At 42.9% G+C, this 22,211-nt stretch overlaps 1 protein-coding gene across 1 annotated transcript in view; it reads left to right on the plus strand.

Annotated features, from left to right (window-relative positions):
• Positions 1 to 2,035: 2,035 nt before the first annotated feature.
• Positions 2,036 to 22,211, plus strand: part of SPIDR (scaffold protein involved in DNA repair) — a 216,721-nt gene continuing 196,545 nt past the window's right edge. The window contains exons 1-5 of the mRNA XM_069854054.1: positions 2,036 to 2,110; positions 12,107 to 12,262; positions 13,275 to 13,353; positions 14,741 to 14,926; positions 17,624 to 17,781. Of these exons, the coding sequence (XP_069710155.1) occupies positions 2,096 to 2,110; positions 12,107 to 12,262; positions 13,275 to 13,353; positions 14,741 to 14,926; positions 17,624 to 17,781 (594 nt within the window). The 5' untranslated portion in view covers positions 2,036 to 2,095. The remainder of the gene's footprint in view (positions 2,111 to 12,106; positions 12,263 to 13,274; positions 13,354 to 14,740; positions 14,927 to 17,623; positions 17,782 to 22,211) is intronic.

Consider the following 22,211-nt stretch of genomic DNA (forward strand, 5'->3'; position numbering starts at 1 on the left):
GTTTCCACTTGTATTAGGAGAATATTCTCAAAGGTCATCAGCCTTTATTTCCTTCACATAATCGCAGTTATCATTTTATGGAATTCCACAGAATTTCACAGATGCATTGAGGAAAACACCCTTAAGATTCTTGAGTCAAACCGTAAACCCAACACTGCCAAGCTACCGCTAAACCATGTCCCTAAGCACCACATTCCCACATCTTTTAAATATTTCAAGGGATGAGGACTCAACCTCTTCCCTGGGCAGCCTGTTCCAATGCTTGATAACCCTTTTGGTGAATTAATATTTCACTGAGGAGAAGGTCCATTCAAAACAGTTTCAATCTCAGAACTGACAATTCCGACTTTTTGTCTGTAAACTTATCAGCTTATTTCTTGTTTAGGGGGGTAAAAGTCTTAAGTTAATGGCTTAACAGCAAACATTTTTCCTAGTGTTTTTTCTTGTGTTTATACATTACTAGCTTAGTTATCTAGCTGGTGCTTACATCCCAGTTTCTGTGTGGAAAATCACCATTATGAAGAGTTGTTCATTTGAGATTTACTTCCAAGTGAACTTGCATGTCATGAAGGATGTGGAGGCAAAACACAGTCTGGAGAACTTTCCTTCCACAACAAACCCAGCTTGGACACAGCTCTCCACACTGCCCCTTGGACACCAGGGGTGCCAACCCCGGCAGTGCAAGGATATGGAGGACCCTGGCCCCAGCATCCCTCTCCCTCCAACCCCCCTCAGCTCGGCCTGGGCTAGGAATGACATCATGCTGGCTCCTGGTCCCTTCCCCAGGTGGCAGGGAGAGGGTGCTTAGGTGAATATGAATCTTGCAATTTTTGGTCAGTGATAGAAGACCTGTTAACTATGTAGCTGTGGCCCTGAACTCAAAATCTTGACATAGTGAGAAATGTTCTGCTATTATGAGGAGTGGCTGAGGGAACTGGGGTTGTTCAGTCTGGATAAAAGAGAGTGAGAGGAGACCACATTGCTCTCTGCAGCTCCTTGAAAGGAGGTTTTAGCGAGGTGGGTGTTGGTCTCTTCTCCAAAAGAAGATTCAGTACTAGCAAAGATCAGTAAAGATCTTTAAAGATCTTTAAAGTAAAGATCTGGATCATCTGTAAAGATGATCCAGTAAAGATCATCCAGTACCAACCCCCCTGCCGTGGCCAGGGACATGTCCCACAAGATCAAGTGGCCCAAGGCCCCATCCAACCTGGTCTTGAACACCTCCAGGGATGGGGCAGCCACAATCTCCCTGGGAAACCTGTGCCAGTGCCTCACCACCCTCACCGTGGAAAAATTCCTCCTTGTGTCTCGTCTAAATCTGTCCCTCTCCAATTTGCATCCACTGCCCCAAGTCCTATCGCTACAAGCCTTTGTAAAAAGTTCCTCCCCAGCTCTCCTGTAGCCCCTTCAGGTATTAGAAGGCTGCTATAAGATCTTCTCTGAGCCTTTTCTCCTCCAGGCTGAACAACCCAAACTCTTTCAGCCTGTCCTCATACAGGAGTTCCAGCCCTGTGATTATCCTTGTAGCCCTCCTCTGGACTCCTTCCAAAAGCTCCATGTCCTTCTTATGCTGAGGATTCCACAACTGGACACAGTTCTCCAGATGAGGTCTCACAGGAGAGGAACAGAGGGGCAGAATCCCCTCCCCCGCCCTGCTGGCCACGGTTCTTTTGATGCAGCCCAGGAGACGGTTGGCCTTCTGGGCTGCGAGCGCACACTGCCAGCTCACGTCGAGCTTCTCATCAACCAGCACCCCCAAGTCCATCTCTGCAGGGCAGCTCTCAATCACGTCATCCCCTACCCTTTACTGAAGTCGAGGATTGCCTCGACCCAGGTGCAGGACCTCGCACTCGGCCCTGTCGCACCTCAAGCCATTCCCATAGCCCCACTTCCCCAGCTCCCTCCGGATGAGCCCCCCCAGCCCCCGGAGGCCCCGCTGCCCCGCGCTCCGCCCGCCGCCCAATCCGCTCCCGCGGCGCCGAGGCGGGAGGGGCGGGAGGGGCGGGGCGCGCCGGCGCGCTCGGCGGGCGGGGCGCGGGCCGGGGGTTCCCTGTGGCCGCGCCCCCCGGAGTTTCCCGCGCTGCCGCGGGACGCGATGCCGGGCCGGAAGGTGGGTGCGAGGGGGGAGCCGCGTGTGAGCTGCGTTTGCTGTGGAAGGAGAAGTTCTCCAGCCTGTGTTTCGCCTTCGGGAAGGGGCCCGGCGGCGCCTGCCGCTGGGCTTGGCCCCGCTGGGGCCCCGCGGGAGGAGGAGGAGGGGGTCGCTCCGGCTGGTTCCCCGCTGGGGCGGCACGGCGGGGGACAGGGTCCTTCACCGCCGTCGTGGTGTTCTCGAGTGCTCTGCGTTGACCTTTTCTGTATGAGCATAGAGTCCTGGAATAGTTTGGGTTGGAAGGGACTTTAAAGATTATCCAGTTCCAACCCCCCTGGCATGGGCAGGGACACCTCCCACCAGACCAGGCTGCCCATCCAACCTGGCCTTGAACACCTCCAGGGATGGGGCAGCCACAGCTTCCCTGGGCAACCTGTGCCAGTGCTTCACCACCCTTGTCATGGAGAATTTCTTCCTAATGTCTAGTCTAAATCTTCCCCCCTCCAATTTAAAGCCATTCCCCGTCATCCTATCACTACCTGCCCTTGTAAACAGTCCCTCCCCAGCTTTCTTGTAGTCCAGTTCAGCTACCAGAAGGCTGCTATAAGGTGTCCTCAGAGCCTTCTCCAGGCTGAACTACCCCAGCTCTCTCAGCCTGTCCTCATATGCAAGGTGCTCCAACCCTCTGACCATCTTTGTAGCCCTTCTCTGGACGCGTTCCAACAGTTCTATATCCTTCTTATGTTGAGGATTCCGGAAATGGATGCAGTACTCCAGATGAGGTCTCACAAGAGAGGAATAGAGGGGCAGAATTGCCTCCCCTGACCTTGCTGTTCCATCATGGAGCACCTCTGCACCTTCTCTCCAATCTAAACCGTTCTGTGGTTACACAGTGCAAGCAGAGCTGTGCCGATGGGGAAGTGTAATTCAGCCTTTTTGATTAGGTGACAGAGAAAAAGCACATGGATAGTAAAACTATGAGGCTCCTGAAAATTTCCATGCTTAATATTCTTTTAAGCAGCTTAGCTCCTTTGGGCCTGAGTGAGAGTAGAGGGAGGAGAAGCGTCTTATGCTTTTCTTTTGGTCTCCTGACTTTGGTAGTTTTCTTGGTGCATTTGCTGATACTTGCAGGATGATATCTCTGATTTTTATCCTCTGATGATGACGGTGAGAAACAGGCTGGATGGCTGGGACCAGAAGGTTATGGTGAATGGAGTTAAATCCATTTGGAGTCCAGTTACAAGTGGTGTTTCCTGGGGCTTAGCATTTCATCCAGTCTTGTTTAATAACTTTATCAGTGATCTCAACGAGATTGAGTGCTCCCTCAGTAAACTTACAGATGACACCAAGTTGTGTGGGAATGTTGATGAGCTCGAGGTACAAAGGCTCTGTAGAGGGATCTGGACAGGGTGGATCAAGGGGCTGAGGCCAGTTGTGTAATATTCAACGAGGCCAAGTGTCGGGTCCTACACTTGGGCCACAACTACCCCATGCAATGCTACAGGCTTGGGGAAGAGTGACTGGAAAAGGACCTGGGGGGTAGTTGACAGACAGCTGAATATGAACCAGCAGTGTGCCCAGGTGCCTAGGAAGGCCAGGAGCTTCCTGGCTTGTATCAGAAATGGTGTGGCCAGCAGGAGTAGGGAAGCAATCATCCTGCTGTACTTGGTGCAGATGAGGCCACACCTTGAATGCTGTCTTCAGTTTTGGGCCCCTCACTACGAGAAAGACACTGAGCTGCTGGAGCATGTGCAAACAAGGATAACGAAGCCGATGGATGGTCTGAAGTGTGAGTCTTATGAGGAGCGGCTAAGGGATCTGGGGTTGTAGTCTGGAGAAAAGAAAGCTGAGAGGTGACCTTATTGCTCCCCATGACTGCCTGAAAGGAGGTTGTAGCGAGGTGGATGTCGGTCTCTCCCAAGTAGAAGTGAAAGGACAAGAAGAAATGGCCTCCAGTTGCACAATGAGAGGTTTAGATTACTTTGCTTAAAAGGCTGTCAAGCATTGGAAGAGGCTGCGCAGGGGAGGGGCCAAGCCCCCATCCCTGGAGGTATTTAAAAGATGTGTAGATGTGGCACCTAGGGACATGGTTTAGCGCTGGGCTTGGCTGACTAGGTTAAAGGTTGGATTTGATCATCTTAGATGTCTTTTCCAACCTATATGTTTCTATGATTTGCAGTGTTTATGCTATTATTGAAGTATTGCTGAAAGCAAAACTAGAAGTGTTGCTGTTTGCTTTATAAATACAAGTAGAGGTCAGATGACAGATATGGATTTAAAAACATTTTGTTTTCCGCTTAGCATATGAATAAAATGGTGTGAATATGCTACACCAATTTTTAAATAAAACCACATTTAAAATCCACTTTTTTTCTGGAAGAAAATGTCAACAACAAGCTTAAAATAACCTACTATACATGTAAATTACCTTGTAATATTGACAGTACACATATTTTCTTCTGAAAGTATTGAAGTTCTTGACTAGTTTGAAATTGCATGTGTCAACTGCCAAGGTTTAACCAGCTCTTGTTGCCACGTGATGATGGCTTTTGATAATAGCAGTTTCTTTTGCAGACAAAGATAATGTTCGTCATTACTCTACCAATGAAAACTGTACTGGTCAAGTGAAAAGACAGCAGCCCTCTCCGCTTGCTGACTACTCTGTTAATTAAGCCATTTAAAAAAACCTAACTAACCTGATAACAAAAAGGTATGATCCTGTTACTGTATCCTAAACATTATGGATAACTTAATCTTGTGAAAGGTTTTCTGAAATTCGTCGGTCTTAACCATTTCTGTCTAACTAACTGCTTGGCACCAGTTATTAGTACAAAGTACATTTCAATAGTATCCTTACTCCACAAGGATGTTTTTAATCAATGTAAGCATATAGTTACTTATACTGTTGCTTAAATGCCTGTGTAGGGTAAAAAAATTCAGATATTCAAATGGTAATACTATATACATGCATATATATATATGTGTGTGTGTGTATATATATATCTGTCATTGACATCAGTCTTTCATTAAAAGTAGTAAAAAATCGCAAACACAAGGGTTTCAAAACTATCTGGTAAAAATACTGGTCTTGCACATCAATATCAATGGAAAAAATATTTTAAGGGTTTTTTGTTTTGATTTGATTTGATTTGGTCTTTTTCTTTCCCAATGCATGCTGATTGTGTGGAACGAGGTGTGCCAGGCTACTGTGACTATGATCATACAGCTTAGATTTTATTCTTTGCAAATGATTTCAATTTGATGAGGTCCTTTCTCAGGATCATACATATTCTTGTGAATCATCTTTGGAAAATATGCATACTGGGTTTCATAGGAATAAAAAAATAATCTTGGCTTGAAAAAACCCCCACAGACTTTTCTGCAACCTTTATTTGAAATCCTTACTTGAGGGTTTAAAATGTAAGGGTGTTTTAATATTAAATTAAAACTTCACTTTCTATCCAGGCACTAAACCCAGTAATTACGCTTTCAGGAGCTCAGGAGCATGAATACTGAATTTTGTTGAAAACAATGTGCTGTTGTCAAATTCAGTTTTGTGCTATTTTAAAATTGGGCTTTTAAAGCCAAAGGCTCCTTTCTTTTAGTTTGAATACTTTTATGTGAAGACAGTGAGGACAAAGGCCACATACTTTTAGTAGTCTGTTGTGTAATTGTTACATATATTTATGGAATTTTCAGAGTGTCTTCCTTTTCCTCACACCCACATTGGCTGACTTAACCTTTATCTCACTGGACATAACTAAAGGAGTAATGGGAGGAAGAATTGCTTGCTGTGCCCTTTACAATGGAGGGCTTGATCCTAATTCCTCCGATACTAGCAGGAGTGATTTAATTTGTTTTCACTCCTTCAGAAGGAACTGCTTCAGAGACAAAATGCAGTGCTTTCGTGAACAGAGGTAAACAGACAATTTCTGCATGTGGTAGCCATCTGAGTCTCCCCTTTTTTAATTCAAAAGTTCAGAAGTCATGTTTTGTCTTCAAGCACTCTACGCAATCCACAAAATTCTTTGCCTGACTCTTTGACTCTTCGTTTATATGTGATATGCTAGGTCTGCACAATCTATCTTTTTTAAGCCTGATTCAGTGATTTTTTTTAATAGCAATGTCATGTTTCTAGACATTTCAAGCATAACATTAATAAATTACACAAGATGTTTTGTGTGCCACATTTTTATGCCAGAGGAAAAGATGATGTTTAACCTTGGTTAAGATTAAGAGAACTCGCTACTGTTGCTGCATTTCTTTGAGAACAGCATGGCCTTCGGATTAGCTTCATTATAAATATTTATTCCAGAGAGAAACAAGTATCTTAAAATATTAGTTTCTCTGTTACCTTGAAGTAGGTTGGAGCAGAAGCAAAGAGCCTTTAAAGCTTTCAATTTCTGCGTGCCAGCCGGACAGCTGAGGTCTTTGGGCACCAGACTTCTATGCCAGCATGTTGGGGAGCAGCAGTGCCAGAAGCTCTGCAGGGGAAGGATTAAGGTGCCCTCCTTGGTGCAGGCACCATCTCACTGTGCAAGAAACAGAGAGCAGAATAGGGGCCCCGCAAGGCTACTTGAAGGGTGCTTGTTCCTGGGCCACACTGCCTCACAGCTGGCTGCCTGGCCCCTATAGTTCATTTGTAATTTGAAGTGTGGCGACACTCATTTGTGTGGGGAAGAGCGGTCACTGTGTTCCCCTTATAGTCTTTGTGTTGTAGTCTTCGTCGAGAGAGAACCCTCTGGTGTCGTTTGTGTCCTTGAGAATTTTTCTTCTGAATTGCACGTCTTACATCTTCGTATCTGTAACCTTCTCGTGTTCTCACCATGTTCACATAACGCATTTTTAGTAAAAGTAATTTTTTGTGCTTCACATTTATATATGCATATAAACATTACTTTATGTATATTGAACTTGGGGGTGCTGATGGATGAGAAGCTCAACGCAAGCCGGCAATATGCACTTGAAGCAGAGAAAGCCAACCGTATCCTGGGCTGCATCAAAAGAAGTAGGTTGAGGGAGGTGATTTTTCCCCTCTACTTTGCTCTTGTGAGACCTCACCTGGAGTATTGTGTTCAGCTCTGGAGTCCTCAGCACAGGAAGGACATGGATCTGTTAGAGTGAGTCCAGAGGAGGACCACAAAGATGATCAGAGGGCTGGAGCACCTCGCCTATGAGGACAGGCTGAGAGAATTTGGGTTGTTCAGCCTACAGAAGAGAAGGCTCCGGGGAGACCTTATAACAGCCTTCCACTACTTAAAGAGAGCCTCTGAAGGAAAGCTGGGGAGGGGCTCTATGAGGGAGTGCAGTGGTAGGATGAGGGGGAATGATTATAAACTGAAAGAGGGGAGATTTATGTTAGGTATTAGGAAGACATTTTTTCCTGTTAGGGTGATGAGGCACTGGAACAGGTTGCCTAGGGAAGTCATGGATGTCCCATCCCTGAAAGTGTTCAAGGCTAGGTTGGATGAGGGTGTGAGCAACCTGATCTAGTGGAGGTGTCCCTGCCTATGGCATGGGCAGTTGGACTGCATGATCTGTTGGACTGGATGATCTGAACTGTGTTCAGTTCTGGGCCCCTCACCACAAGAAGGATGTTGAGGCTCTGGAGCGAGTCCAGAGAAGAGCGACGAAGCTGGTGAGGAGACTGGAGAACAGGCCTTATGAGGAACGGCTGAGAGAGCTGGGGTTGTTTAGCCTGGAGAAGAGGAGGCTGAGGGGAGACCTTATTGCTCTCTACAACTACCTGAAAGGACGTTGTGGAGAGGAGGGTGCTGGCCTCTTCTCCCAAGTGACAGGGGACAGGACAAGAGGGAATGGCCTCAAGCTCCACCAGGGGAGATTTAGGTTGGGCATTAGGAAAAAATTTTTCACAGAAAGGGTCATTAGGCACTGGAACAGGCTACCCAGGGAGATGGTTGATTCACCTTCCCTGGAAGTGTTTAAGGCACGGGTGGACGAGGTGCTAAGGGGCATGGTTTAGTGATTGATAGGAATGGTTGGACTCAATGATCCGGTGGGTCTCTTCCAACCTGATTATTCTATGATTCTATGATTCTATGATCTTTAAGGTCCTTTGCAACCCAAACCATTCTATGGTTCCATGAAATTATGTACTTTTTACATGGCATATCTTTCTTTAAAAAAAATAAAAAAATTAGTGTGTGCATTACTATGCATACATGCACCCATACATATATATCCATGTATGTGTGCAGTGATGCTATGATGAACTCCCCCTTCAATAACTGTGGATTGGAGCTATAGGTCCATTTTGAAGGTTCGCATCAGATATTTATATGGAGAGATTCAGTTTGTCAAGAGTTTGGGATGAGGGGAGTTGTCTTTAGGGTTTGTATTTTTCATTATTTTTAAACTGCTGTAAAATTTGGGAAGTGGTGGCAAGGTACCTGAATTAAAGGCATGTAGCTGTAAGTCACTGCTGTCAATATTGACAATCATAAGTACTTTTTTTTTTTTTTCCCTCCAGCTGGTGTCTGCCAGAAATTTGCAGTAGTGAAGAACATCTCCTTTAGAGGGTGTATTTCTTTACTTTCTTGTTCTGCAATTTCAGAAACTGTTCTCAGTTTTTCTTGGTGACTATAGTGACTATAAATTTCTGTGTGGTGCTTGCAGAAAATCACAGATTTTCCTGTATCTGGGGGACAGGACAAAAACCACAGCTGTCAGTAGTGCTGACAGTTCTTGAGGTTGTAATTAGGCTGACATGGTGTCAAGCAGCTGCTGGAGAGGTCCCAGTGATCCTTGTATCCTTTCTTCCATTGCTGTGCCAGCTGTAGATAATGTGCTTCTTCCGAAAGTAGTCTTCTGCTGGTTTCGTTCTGCCATTATGGGTTTTGATTTTTGTCGCAACGTCTGCATGGAGTCTAACGAGTGCCAAGTGCTTGGAAAGAAGAATGAGGAGAGGGGACTCCAGTTGTTACTGGATTGTCATGAGCCCACCTGCACTGAGACATCCCTGTGGTGCTGCTCTGAAAACTGAGCAGTCCTGCCCTTGTCCAAGCTAGCAAAGTGGAGGATTAAATAACACAGTTTTGTCATTAACAGTCATTAACTATTAAAACTCTCTTTTCAGCTGTCAAAACCATGATTGTCTAGTCCCACTAAAGGAATATCCCTGCTGTTTGTAAGTTGCTCCCAGTGCCCCTTCACATCGCATTTCAACAAAGTAACTATAAGAGTAACCACCTACACCATCTAAGCATAAAACCATATTAGTCTCTATTTTTTTTATTTTAGTCAACTGGAAGCATACCCTTTCTATATGCACCCTAACCCTTCTACCTAGGGAGAGGGAGTTGGCATGTAGCTTTTATTCTGCCTTTTTTTATAAGGCAGTACCTTCCTCTGTCTTGACAGCTGTGCTCCACTGGTCGTATCTCAGCTCTTACGTGCTACTGTCATCCCCTGCCTCACTTTTTGCCTCCATTGGCATTGCACAAAAGGATTCTGTCAGTTGGGGGATTTCATGATTTTAAGATGAGATGAGAAACTTAACAGAGTAGTGATTCTCTAGTTCTGTGTTTATTCAGCTTCCTAACGATAGCAATATGTTGTGAAGCCTGTTTTATGTAACTGTCTGTACGTGCATTTGTGTGGCTTTTCCACTTACTTGCGACTGTTACCACTTTTAATTGACCATCAAAAGCAGTGTATTGTAAACCCGTGAGCAAGTCATAGTTCTGTTTTTGGCACAGATGCACATTCTTCAAAACTGGAGTGTCCCATTTAAGAAATAAGTGTAGATGAACCACATTATATACTGGAGATTTTTGTCTGCAATAGGTATCTTGTAAAGTCTTCTAGAAGCTACAAAAACGTATGTGTAAGCAAGGCTTCCAACACTGGCTAAGGTTAAAAAAAAAAATCCCAAACAATAAACTAGAGTGATGGTGTGGGTATGAGCCTTGGTGCACCACTAGCTGTACTTTTAACTCTCAGCCTGGCAGAAGTCATTTATTCTGGGAGACGTGGACGTGATGTAAACGTCTCCAACTGGAGAGAGGCCTTGCTGTGATATTTTGCTGCAGAATTGAAAAAATGAGCCTTGATGTCTTTAAGTTATTAGTATTTCCTTTGTCCATGCTTTCTTCACTGCAGAGGCAGAGATACTTAATCAGAGAACAGTGCAGTTTAGAGGTTTTTGTCTATGCATTCTGGAAGTGGTGGCTTGGGCTGGCATCTTCACTGGGAGGGAAGCAGGATTTTAATTCTCTTTGTGTCATAATGTTAACCTTTCTTATTTAAACTGTCATAGCCTCCTTACTTGATATTATGTCCTTATAAGAGTGATTTTGATTCCTTATTTAATAGCACATCAAATTCAAGGTTGCACTTCCTCTCATTTATATATCTGTGGGAGTAGTTATGGGGACAACTTGACTTAGATGATAGTGACCTCTGGTAATGGCTGCTTTGTGGTGTAAATACCCCCAGAAATTTTGGAAGAGGCTCTTAGCAAGGTCAGGTGCCATCAGAGGGAACTGCGGATCCTGCTTGTTTTACCCAGTGTTCTCACCATGCGACAATAGGACTGGCTGACCAGAGTGGCAAAGTAAAATGCTGTTCATTGTGTGCTTTTGGAAAGTACTTGTTCCATTCTTGTAAGCACTCGTAAGATCTAGAGGAAAGAAATACAAATGATCAATTACATAGTGGACAAAAGTTGCCAAAGACTTTTTTTTTTATTGCGTTTTTTTTCCTTAGTATAGAAGTTACAGTCCTGGTTGACCAGCCTGACTGGAAAAGTATGTGCTGAGTAATGTAACTTTGGAGTAATTCTTAAATATAGGTAGGAACTATAGTTGCTTGAGAGAAAGTACATCAGAAGAAGAAAGACTTATTCAGGCAGGTAATATAATCAACATTTTGTAAGATAAGTTTCAGTAGCATACCAGACTAAGATTGCTGAGGGAGCTGGGGTTGTTTAGCCTGGAGAAGAGGAGGCTGAGGGGAGACCTTATTGCTCTCTACAACTACCTGAGAGGAGGGTGCTGGCCTCTTCTCCCAAGTGACAGGGGACAGGACAAGAGGGAATGGCCTCGAGCTCCGCCAGGGGAGGTTTAGGCTAGACATTAGGAAAAAATTCTTCACAGAAAGGGTCATTGGGCACTGGAACAGGCTGCCCAGGGAGGTGGTTGAGTCACCTTCCCTGGAGGTGTTTGAGGCACGGGTGGACGAGGTGCTAAGGGGCATGGTTTAGTGTTTGATAGGAATGGTTGGACTCGATGATCCGGTGGGTCTCTTCCAACCTGGTGATTCTATGATTCTATGATGTTTGTTGTGTTTAAGATAAAATTATGTGTGTCAACCGGTGTAGCATCTGAACAATAACTATGGATGTGATAAGAGGCAATTCTCTTATTTTTTGGCTGTTCTCAGACATTAACATCTATTGCATGAAATTAACACTGGATGCTAATCAGCATCCTGTTTCTTGGCTTATCTAATAGTCCAAATGACTTCCAGTATCCCATATAAGAGGAAGGCACTGATTTTTTTGGGAAATGGTTATGGAAACAAATATAATTCTTTAAGCTGAAAGAGTCTGGGATGTTTTGTTTGGTTGGTTGTTTTTCCATGGAGAGCTTTATAGTGGTAGTTTGACCTCCTACATAATACACAATTAAATGAGGTTAAACGTGAGTTTGAAGGAATTATTAAACTAAAGTGTATTTTACTGAGCTATTCCTGTTTAGAATATTTTCAGCTTCATTTGGCAGCTGATAGTACTACAAATGTAGCTTAGATCAACAGAAAGTAGCATATGTATAAAAAATTAAATTTACTGGTGACATTGGTGGTACAGTTATTAGTTAGTTTTGCATAAAAAATGATTGCATGTATCCATGACATTTTTTGCCCAGCTCATTAAAAAATGGAATTTATGTTTGTAAGTATTCAGAAAATACTTAGGGGCAGTCTAGATTAAATAAATTTAACTTGAAAAGCGTTATGTGTATGCAGTATTTTTAATGGGTTTGTTTTTCATTGTAGCGGAAGCGATTTTGGGCTGCAGAATGTACACCCTTCCCAGATGAGACACCCCTACAGCTGAAAAAATCAAATGTCAGGACATCAGGGGCTGCTACTTCAATTTCCGATGCGTGGCTTAGGTGTGGTGATGGTTTCCAGAGCACTTCTGTGCTGGAGGTAAAATGCTGGCTTAGCAGTGTAAGAAAGAGATGCAAACTGACAGTTAAACCAATTTCCATGCTTGACTGAATTATAAGATGTTGCTCTTTTTTTTGTATTGTTTCGCTATTAACAGCACATTGTTTTAGATGTCAAAGCAGAAAAAAATGGAAAGCAAGGTTATGTAAGGACATTGTCTTAACTTGTTAGTGTAATTGTCTGAGTGTATGTTAATATTTTATGTTCTACATAGTGCTTACCACTTGAAAATTTTCAATGATACACTGAAGGATACAAAAGTAATTTCACATTTGGGATGGAATACTGCATTTGCTAAAAGTTATGGGATAAAAGGACTCAATTTGCATCTGATGATTTTTTTGCTAGATCTAAAGAGTATGTTTGCAATAATGAATTCACTGTAGAAAATCCTGCTTTTTGATGACCCTGCAGATGTGGGCATTGATGCTTTTTTTGATCATATATCAAGTTATGCTTATTTGTGTGTGTGTGTGCTGATCTTGTTGGTCATGAACAGAGATGTTCAGCCAGCTCTGAGTGTGAAGTGTTTTATGCTGAAAATCGTCTTCAACAAGTTGCTTTACTGTTTCTTCTGGTACCAGGCAGTCTGCGTTGCATAGTTTGTAGGATTTAATAAAATCGGAGACAGGGCCACTGGGTGTTTCTTTCTGTAACCTTTCAATAAGGTACATGTTTTATCAAGCGTGCTCTTCCTGCCCACTTTTGACATTTTAATGCTGAAAATACTGGCTCTTGTTCTTCGCAAGGTCAGATGTGATTCCAGTCATAGTCACAGTAAGTTTAGATTTTCCAAAACAATAAAAAATCAGCCTTTATGGTACTGTTCTCATACTCTATTGCCTCATTATTATCACAGTCTAGTAAAAGATAGAAAAATTAATTTGAATTTGTGCTATTAAGTTGTGGTAGGTGAATAACAACAGCTTTGAGTGTACTAAAATTGTCTTTAATGTCTTGGTGATAAAATCTCTGTCTCTTTTTAATATAGCCTCTGAGACCTACTGATAAGAAATCCAGGATTAGGAAGCACCTTGGACCGCTGTTAACATCTGCTGAAAGTGCAGCAGGTATGTTGTAACTGTTTCATGCTAGTGCTTATCAAGGTAGAAGCTGGCTTAAAATACTCTTTGGGGGTGTTTTTTGTTTTTGTAAGTGGAAGCTAATTTTGTTTAGAGACAGAGTCATAATGCTGTTGTGATTGGACATCCCTATTCACATGGAGTGCCAGAAATATATTCTGCAAAGCTGTCGGCGAGCAGATGAAAGAAGTGTCACTAATGCTGTGTATAGTGTGTGTTCTAGCAGGGGCAGCATGTTTAAATGCTTCACATTTCAAGAGGAGGAATTGAAAAACAACCCTTAGCTGTCTAGATAGAGTGCAATAATTCTCTCTTCTGCTAGAGACAGGCAAGCAGGCATGAGAGAAAAATATTTTGTAAATATAAGCAAGATAGAAAAACGGAATTTTGTCAACCTCCTGCTTTCAGCATTCTGTGTGCACCCAAGTATTTAATATTGTGATGCAAAAAAGAACTGTAGAGTCCCTCCAGTTCTTTCCCTTTTGGAGTCCAGAGCACAGGGAAGAAAGCTGGGGTAGTGGCTTCTTCAGTCTTTATACCTCTACTTGCTCCAGCAGATGTGCTGACTCTATTGTGTGAGCTATCTACTGGGTACCTTTTGGCTACCTTCTGGAGTTCAAAATCATGCCTTTCCAGATTTCTGAAAAGAACTTCTCTCTGTTACAGGACTAGATATGGTTGTGTTTCTTTCTGCTGAGCCCTCCCACCAAATTCCAAGTTCCCAGTAATTGTCTTACGTTCCATTTACCTAAAAAACTTCAGTAATTGTAGGAAGTGGAAAATTCTGCCCTCTGGTGATTTCTAATTCTACGTGCTCCGCTACTAAGCATTAATCCTCTTCTCCTAACTTTTGTTGTTAAAAATGATGGAGAAAGGTATTGCATTTAAATATCTCACTTAAAAAACAACAGCTATCCTTCATTGCTCCCCGAAAGTTTATTTTTTTTTCTTGGGACAAAACTGGAGAGTAATCTCTACTTATGGTACACTTTTATTTGTTATTTATTGTATAAAGTCAGAGAAATCCCAAACCCAGAATTTTAAGGACAATCTTTATTTAAACCACTTACTGTTTTGAAAAGGTACATGTGGGAGACTTAGGACTATTTTTAAAGGACTATAAGTCAGACAGTCATTAGTTGCCTTCACTCTGCTGAAGGACTGATGGATGGTGTCATCGCATAAAATGAAGTATCAGCATCTTTTTGTGGAGAAGCAAAATGAAAATGATGCAGGTATGTATAAGAAATACATACATGTGTCAGGCTGATGCCTGATGACAGAACTGATATTTTTTTCCAGTTAAAAAAATAATATAAGTTTAGCGATATCGCATTTATGTAACAATCTAACACTTTGCAATTCTTTTGAATAGGATCTGATGCTGCTGAAAGCTCTAAGGAGGCTGAGGACATAATATGGACCTCTAGTGGCAGTGATTTTTCAGATTATGAAAATAAAACATTGATTCCAAGGCTACACGGCAAAAGTAGTCATGCTTCAAGAACAGAGGAGTCACCTAGCAGACCTGATTTATTGTTAGAGGACAGTAGCAGTGAAGGTAAGTTCAAACGCAAGCTGATTTGTCAAGAAAAAGAAACCTTCTGTCAATTTCATGCGCTGTAATGAAAATTCTTTGAGGTCATTCTGACACAGTGACATGATGGATTCCTATTTTGGTTAAATCGATGTTTTTGCCACCAATTTCGTCGAAGTATGGCATAAGCTTTTAGTATAAATGATATACAAAAATTGTAAACCTTCGAGGAAAGGAGCACAGTTGAGCAGGTTCTACAACATTGAATCAAGCATGTCAGCTCATTTCAATATATTAGAGTTTATTTGTACCATTTCTTTCTCTGTTCTGTAGTACAGATGTTGCGGCTGTGAACAGCTTTCTCTGCCCATCCTTCTCTACTTGTGATATTGCTGTTCTGCATCTACTGAGTACATATGTGGCACTTTGCAGCTGCAGAGAGCATCATGTTCTGTGGTGGGAGTTTTCATTCTGATACACAATATTCCTTGTCTTCCCTGTTAGCTGTATTGTGTGAACAACAGTGAATTTGTTCTTAGGACTTGCTATCTAATTCATGGAACAGTGGGTAACAGGGGGGAGAGAAATGTATTAAACAGTACAGCCAAAGGCAGAAAAATCTTTACTTGTGTGCTGTATTACATAAGTGTTAATTAGGGTAATGTTTAATTTGCATTGGAACTTATTAGGAAGTGTTTTGGATATGACTACTTCCAGAAAAATAAATCAGTTCAGCTTTGTAATGCTTCAGCTGGATCTGAATTATTACAGCTAGAATTCACATTCTGTATGTCTGGCACAGCATTCAGAACCCACTGTCAGTTGAGCAAATGGATTGACTGATCTACTTTTTCATTTGAGTGTGACTCCAGTTAAATATGCTCCTTAGCTTTAAAACAAAAATTCAAAATCTTCCTCCTTCCATCCATTTTTTTGTGGTTGGTTTAACACTGTCACTGACATATCTGATGGTCATCTTTCATTATTCCTAGTAATTTTGTTTCCTTCTTTTTGAAATGGAAGAACTGTCCATTTTCTAGTCAGAAGTCTAATGCTCACCACATATCTTTCTAAACTGCCATTAGTATCATTCTATTGCACTTGTCTCCTGCAAGTATATCCTGCAGTTTTCAATACACAGACTTATTTTTACTCTCTCAAAGTTTGGCTCCTCTGTGTAAATGAAGGAATCCTGATGCATTATGTATCTGCTTGAAGGTACTGAGGAAATAAAATAATTTCCTGTTTTTCTTCTAAGCCAAAAAATGCTTTGAAAGCATTTATTGAAAGTTGTAAGGTATAAAAGAACTGTGATTTTCCTGTTTATTCAACTGTCACACACACTAATTATAGAATTGTGCATACATGCATGTGCATGTATAGGTACAGTTGTAAATATGGCTGTAATAGCTGAGAAAGTATTCTTAGAAGTAACATGCCCTTTCAGGTAAAGCTCTCCTTCAAAGACAAAGTGTTAGGACTTGAGCATGAGAAGATAGGACTGATTGTCTTGTGTTTTACTAAGGAATTTATGCTGCTGTCACAAGTTGTGCACAGCTTGCCACACAGCTTCAAGAGAGACCTCTTTGTGCTACCTGTTCCCTGATGTCTCTGTTTAAAATTTCTGATAAAGCTTTCTTGTAGTTAGAAACAGAAATGCAGTTGTGTGTGAAAAAGTAAGCAACGCCAGAGCTGTATGTTTATTTGTCTGGGTGACTTCAGTGTTTGGAAGTTCCATGAAGAAATTAGTAATTTAGACTATAGTAGCACTGCTACCAGAAGGTACTGCCACAGTTCCACAGATCTTTACAGATGCCTGGAGTGTTCTGCAGGTGCCTTCTTTCTCTGCTGCCTCTCCCCTATACATGACTCTTCCAGTGTTAGGAATGTGACATTTACAAAAGCAAAAAAGCAAAACCAAAAAAACTTCCTCCGCTCATTTTTACAATAGACAATGAGATTCTTCTTCTCAGTATTTCACGGCACATGGACCTGAAGGATGATGAGGCTGCTATGGCAGTTCAGCCTTCCACTGCCTTCAGGAGATCCTCAGAGGTGTCAGTGGACCTTCAGAATTGCATTAAATACTACCTGGTCTTGAGGATGGTGGAAGAACTGTTCTGCATCTCTATCTGTGTCTCTTTGTTTCTTGCCATTTTGTTGTTTTTTTTTTTTTTTTGAAATAATGCCATCTTTTCTTGTGCCTGTTCCTGTCTTGTTCCCTGTGTGTGGCGCTTAGAGGTTTGATTTGCAGACCTGTGTATTTAGCCATGGTGTTTTAGGAGGTGACCGTTTCAACTAGCTTTTTCATTTCTTCGTGAGGGTTACCACTAATAGCAGATGTTAATTTGCACCAAACTTTCAGATTTTCTGGGTCACTATCTGGGATACTTGCTTAAAACAGGTAGTTCTGAACAAGCACACTTGGAAAATCCAGTTAAATATACTACTCTTTGCTGGCAGTACTTTGAAATATTTTGGGTTTTTTTAATGTAATTTTCATATCGTTCTTCACAGAAGATTGTTTGCTAGTAGGATTTAATTTTTACAAGACACAGGATTATAGAATAGCTAAACATAAAGATCAGTTTAACATACATAAAAAATAATGTAGCATTTTTTTTCTCAAGTTTGTGATAACTGTAGTATTACTCTTACTTCATGCTTATGAATAATATATGGTGATTAAGAAAAACTCTTTTTACAAATATTTTCTTTTAGAGGAGTTGGAGTTCATTGACTGGGGGAAGGATAGTGATTCCACTGATAAGTGTGATGGATCAGAAAAAGATGACAGCTCACTGGAGATATCGGACTCAGACTCTTGCACGGATCTTAGTTCTCTGCCTGTCAAAGAGGAGAATGATGAGCTTTGTAAGGTGAGAAACTGTTTCAAGTTTAAGGAAAAAAGGTTTCTACTGTAATTATGGAGTGCATTCGTATTTGATTGCCTTTAATTTGGAGGAATGTGAGGTTTTTGCTTACCTTATCTCTCCAGGAGGAATTCTATACACAAGAATTTCAAGGCATTTTCACTGCCAAACCTCAAAACCAAGCAACATAGAGCTTGGTAGTGTGGTCACTGAATCATGGGATGACTGAGGTGAGAAGGCTTCTCTGGAGATCTAGTCAAACCCCTCTGCGCAAAGCAGGGGTGCAGCCCGTTGCTCAGGGATGTGTCCGGTTAGATTTTGAGTATCTCCCGCGATGGAGACCTCACAGTCTCTCTGGGCAACCTGTGCCAGTGCTCAGTCACCTTCCCTGTATGGAAGTTTGTTCCTCCATTTAAATGGAATTTCTAGTATTTCAATGTGTGTGCAAAAAGGTGATGAAGTGGGTGGGTGTCTCGCCAGAGATGCGATCATCTGGATTCTCTGCAGCCCCTGGATGCCTGTAGCAAGTTGAATTTCCTGTAATGTGGTGGATGAGACAGTTATCTAGTATTTCTTTTCAGTATTTTGAGACCTCGACTATATAAAATCCAGATATTGTGACCAGAGCGTGGTCTGATTGGTGATAAGGTAAGAGACTCATTACATGACTCTCTACATCACTGAAAAGTGGCTAAGATTGAAAAACTCAGGAAAGTGGCAGCAGGAAATACTGAATCACACCAGCTAAGATTTTGTAGCGTGGCTTCTTTTTTTACTATATAAAATAGAAGTTTATTTGTGAAGAACATGTGCTGTATCAAATATAGAAGATAGACGGCAGAGATTTTGACCTTTTTATAGAGTCATTAAGGTTGGAAAAGACCAATCATTGAGTCTAACGGCAGCCCAAAGGCACCGTGCCTACTAACCACGTCCCAAAGGGTCAAGTCCACGCGCTTTTGGAACATCTCCGCCCAATTTATCATCTTAGGGCGAAGTGACTTGTGTTAAAAGACTCGAGGTTCGTCACTACCCCGGGCGAGGCTGGTGTTGAGACTCTGGTGCCGGCGGGCGGCTGCCTCCGCCTGGGATCCCCGAGGGCCGCGGTGCCGGGCGGCCCCGGCAGGCGGCGCTGCGGGACCGGCCGCGCGGGGCGAGGCGCAGGGCGGGAGGGAGGGGGGTTGGGGACCGTCCAGCGCCACCCCTTGGAAGGGACCTCAGAGGTCATCCAGTTCCAGCCCCCCTGCCACGGGCAAGGACACATCCCACCACATCAGGCTGCTCAAAGCCCCTCCAGCCTGGCCTTGAACACCCCCAGGGATGGGGCAGCCACAGCTTCCCTGGGCAACCTGTGCCAGCGCCTCACCCCCCTCACGGGAAAAACGTCTTCCTAATGCCTAATCTAAACCTCCCCCCACCCCTTGTCCTGTCCCAGCACTCCCTGATAAAAGCCCCCCTCCAGCTTCCCTGTATCTCCTTTAAGTACTGGAAAGTCTCTGTAAAGTCTCCCCAGAGCCTTCTCCAGGCTGAAGAACCCCAGCTCTCAGGCTGTCCTCATAGCAGAGGTGCTCCGGCCCTTGGATCATCTCATCAGATGGGGATGGGGAAAGCTATTAACTAAAAGGGTTAAACCCATACTAAAACTCACTTAAATTTATGTATTGACTCTTTATATCCAGAGAGAGTGTATGGATGGACTAGGATAGTGCGGTTGGCTTGCAGAGGAAGAGCTGTGTGTGTTTTCCCAGTGAGTGGGTGTCACAGTGGGGCCCTGCTGCCTCTCTGAAGCTGCCTCCTTGCTGTGGCTGGAGCAGGAATGAAGCGAGTCTGGATGTCATGTGTGACAGTGAGATGACGGCTGTGGAGGTATCATAGACTAGAATCATAGAATCGTTTGGGTGGCTGTGGAGGTATCATAGACTAGAATCATAGAATCGTTTGGGTTTCAAGGGACCTTAAAGATCGTCCAGTTCCAACCCCACTGACCTGGGCGGGGACATGTCTCACCAGACTAGGCTGCCCAAGGCCCCATCCAACCTGGCCTTGAACATCTCCAGGGATGGGGCAGCCAGACCTTCCCTGGGAAACCTGTGCCAGTGCCGCATAGGGAAGAAATTCCTCCTTATGCCTAGTCTAAATCTGCCCCTCTCCAATTTATATCCATTGCTCCTAGTCCTGTTGTTACAAGCCTTTGTAAACAGTCCCTCCCCAGCTTTCTTGTAGGCCCCCTTCAGGTACTGTAATGTTGCTATAGGGTCTCTTTGGAGCCTTCTCTTCTCCAGGCTGAACAACCCAAACTCTCTCAGCCTGTCTTCGTATGGGAGGTGCTCCAGCCCTCTGATCATCTTTGTAGCGCTCCTCGGGACCTGTTCCAATATCTCCGTATCCTTCTTATGCTCAGGATTCTAGAACTGGACACAGTAGTCCAGATGGGGTCTCACAAGAGAGGAATAGAGAGACAGAATCCCCTCCCTTGCCCTGCTGGCCACGTTTCTTTTGATGCAGCCCAGGATATGATTGGCCTCTGTGTCTGCGAGCACACATTACTGGCTCATGTTGAGCTTCTCATCAATCAGCACCCACAAGTCCTTCTCCACAGGGCTGCTCTCAATCACATCATTCCCCATCCTGTATTGAAACCATGGATTACCCCAACCCGGTGTATGACCTTGCTCTTGGCCTTGTTGAACCTCATGAGATTCACAAAGGCCCACTTCTCAGCTCCTGCTCACTCACATGGTTGTCTGCAGCAGTTCAGCAACTGTACCTCAGTTTGGCAAGGGTAGCCCAGGATTTTGTGAAGAATTGATTTAAAATAGCTCCAGTCCTGGGCGGCAGTGTTGGAAGAGACCACACAGTCTGTATATATCTGGGAAAGCAGACCTGGGATTTATTGTATCAGCATGACTTAATACAGTGTAGATGGAGAGTGAGATAAATGTTCTGAGACGCGTTCGTGTCAATAAGTGGTGCAGATGAGAGGGCATTTTTGAATGCAACCTTAGTGTAATAAAAAGTTTTTAACCCTAACAAGAATAGTTCAGATTATGCAAAAGATGTGGGTACATTGGGAATCTGAGGATGTCTTCACAGATTTTATATTCCCAGTTGGGGTGCGATGCAGTGGGAATTTTCATGGGTGGTCAGCCTCACCAGTAAACTTCCTTCTGGGAGTCCTGTGTATGTACGCGGGTAAATCCCCAGCAATCGCTGTGCCTGTTTCAGTCTTTGTTTTGCTTTACTGGGGATATGCTGTTTTCCTAGAAAAAATTACAGGCAAGCTGTGTGAGAAGTTTCCAAGAGAGAACAGAAAAGCAGTGCTCACTATAGGAGGTCATTTGCTGTATGAGTATTCTTTAAAAAGGCATGTTAATTTTGTGGCCCAGTTCATGGTGGGGGAAAGGAGAAAAAGCCAATGTTGATATATCATCGTTTTTGTGGTATTTTACTAAATCTCTGGAACCTAATGGAGTGTGTGGATAATCATAAGACCATGAAATTTATTTTACCCCACTTCAAAATATGCCAAATGCCAAGAGGTTCTAGAGGTTTAGGACTGCTGCCAAAATATCTTTATGGTAGTATTTACCCATAGTAGGAGTGTACTAAGTTGCCAGTGGAAAATCTCAAATGATGAATAGCTTTAAGGCTTTTTCCCTCCCTATATATGGATAGATCTAATTTGAAAAATTGCTTCTATTCCATGATAATTGACCACATAGAAAGACTTCATGTATTGTTTTGGTATGAAGATAAAACTCTTGCTTATCTGCAGGGTATATAGCTCCAGTTCTGATTCAGTTTATGTTCCAAGTCCCTCTGCTTGACAGAGAGTAATGAGGGTGACAAGTTGAAGCTGGTCTTGGTAGTGAGCAGCTGTTAGCTGAGTTTTGGTTTTAGTTCAGTGCAGAATTTTTGAAGAAATCACGTGCAAGAAATGACATGGTCATGCCTTACTTTCCTCTGTAAATTTTTGGGAGATGTGAGAGAGTGTTTTAATAGTTGAATTTCTGCTTAAGGTGATGCAAGATGAAGATCTAGCGGGACCTGATCCCAAGTAGTTTTGTTCTGAGAATTCCTCTGCTTTCAGTTGGCTCTGGTGGATGCATAGTTGACCTTTTTCCTGGAGACTATGGTGCTAAAATTAATAATAACCAGTAATGTTAATTTTTCACGTTTTCCAGAAGAGCACAATGTAATTGCTTCAAAACTGATGTAACGTTTTTATTCATTGGTAATGGCTACTTTTTGCCTGACTTGTGCAGAGACTTTGTCTCAGGAGCCGAAGTTCCCTATTTTATAAAAATCGGTCATCTCTGAATTATTTTCAACTTGTAAATATTTTAATACTAGGGATTAAATGGAGTCTAGTGCTCTTGTATGTGAATTCATGTCTCCTGCCATACTACTTCCTAGACTGGGGATTTTCTTTGGCA

This window comes from Phaenicophaeus curvirostris, chromosome 3 (genome assembly GCF_032191515.1).
Source record: "Phaenicophaeus curvirostris isolate KB17595 chromosome 3, BPBGC_Pcur_1.0, whole genome shotgun sequence".
In the NCBI taxonomy this organism is placed as follows: Eukaryota; Metazoa; Chordata; class Aves; order Cuculiformes; family Cuculidae; genus Phaenicophaeus; species Phaenicophaeus curvirostris.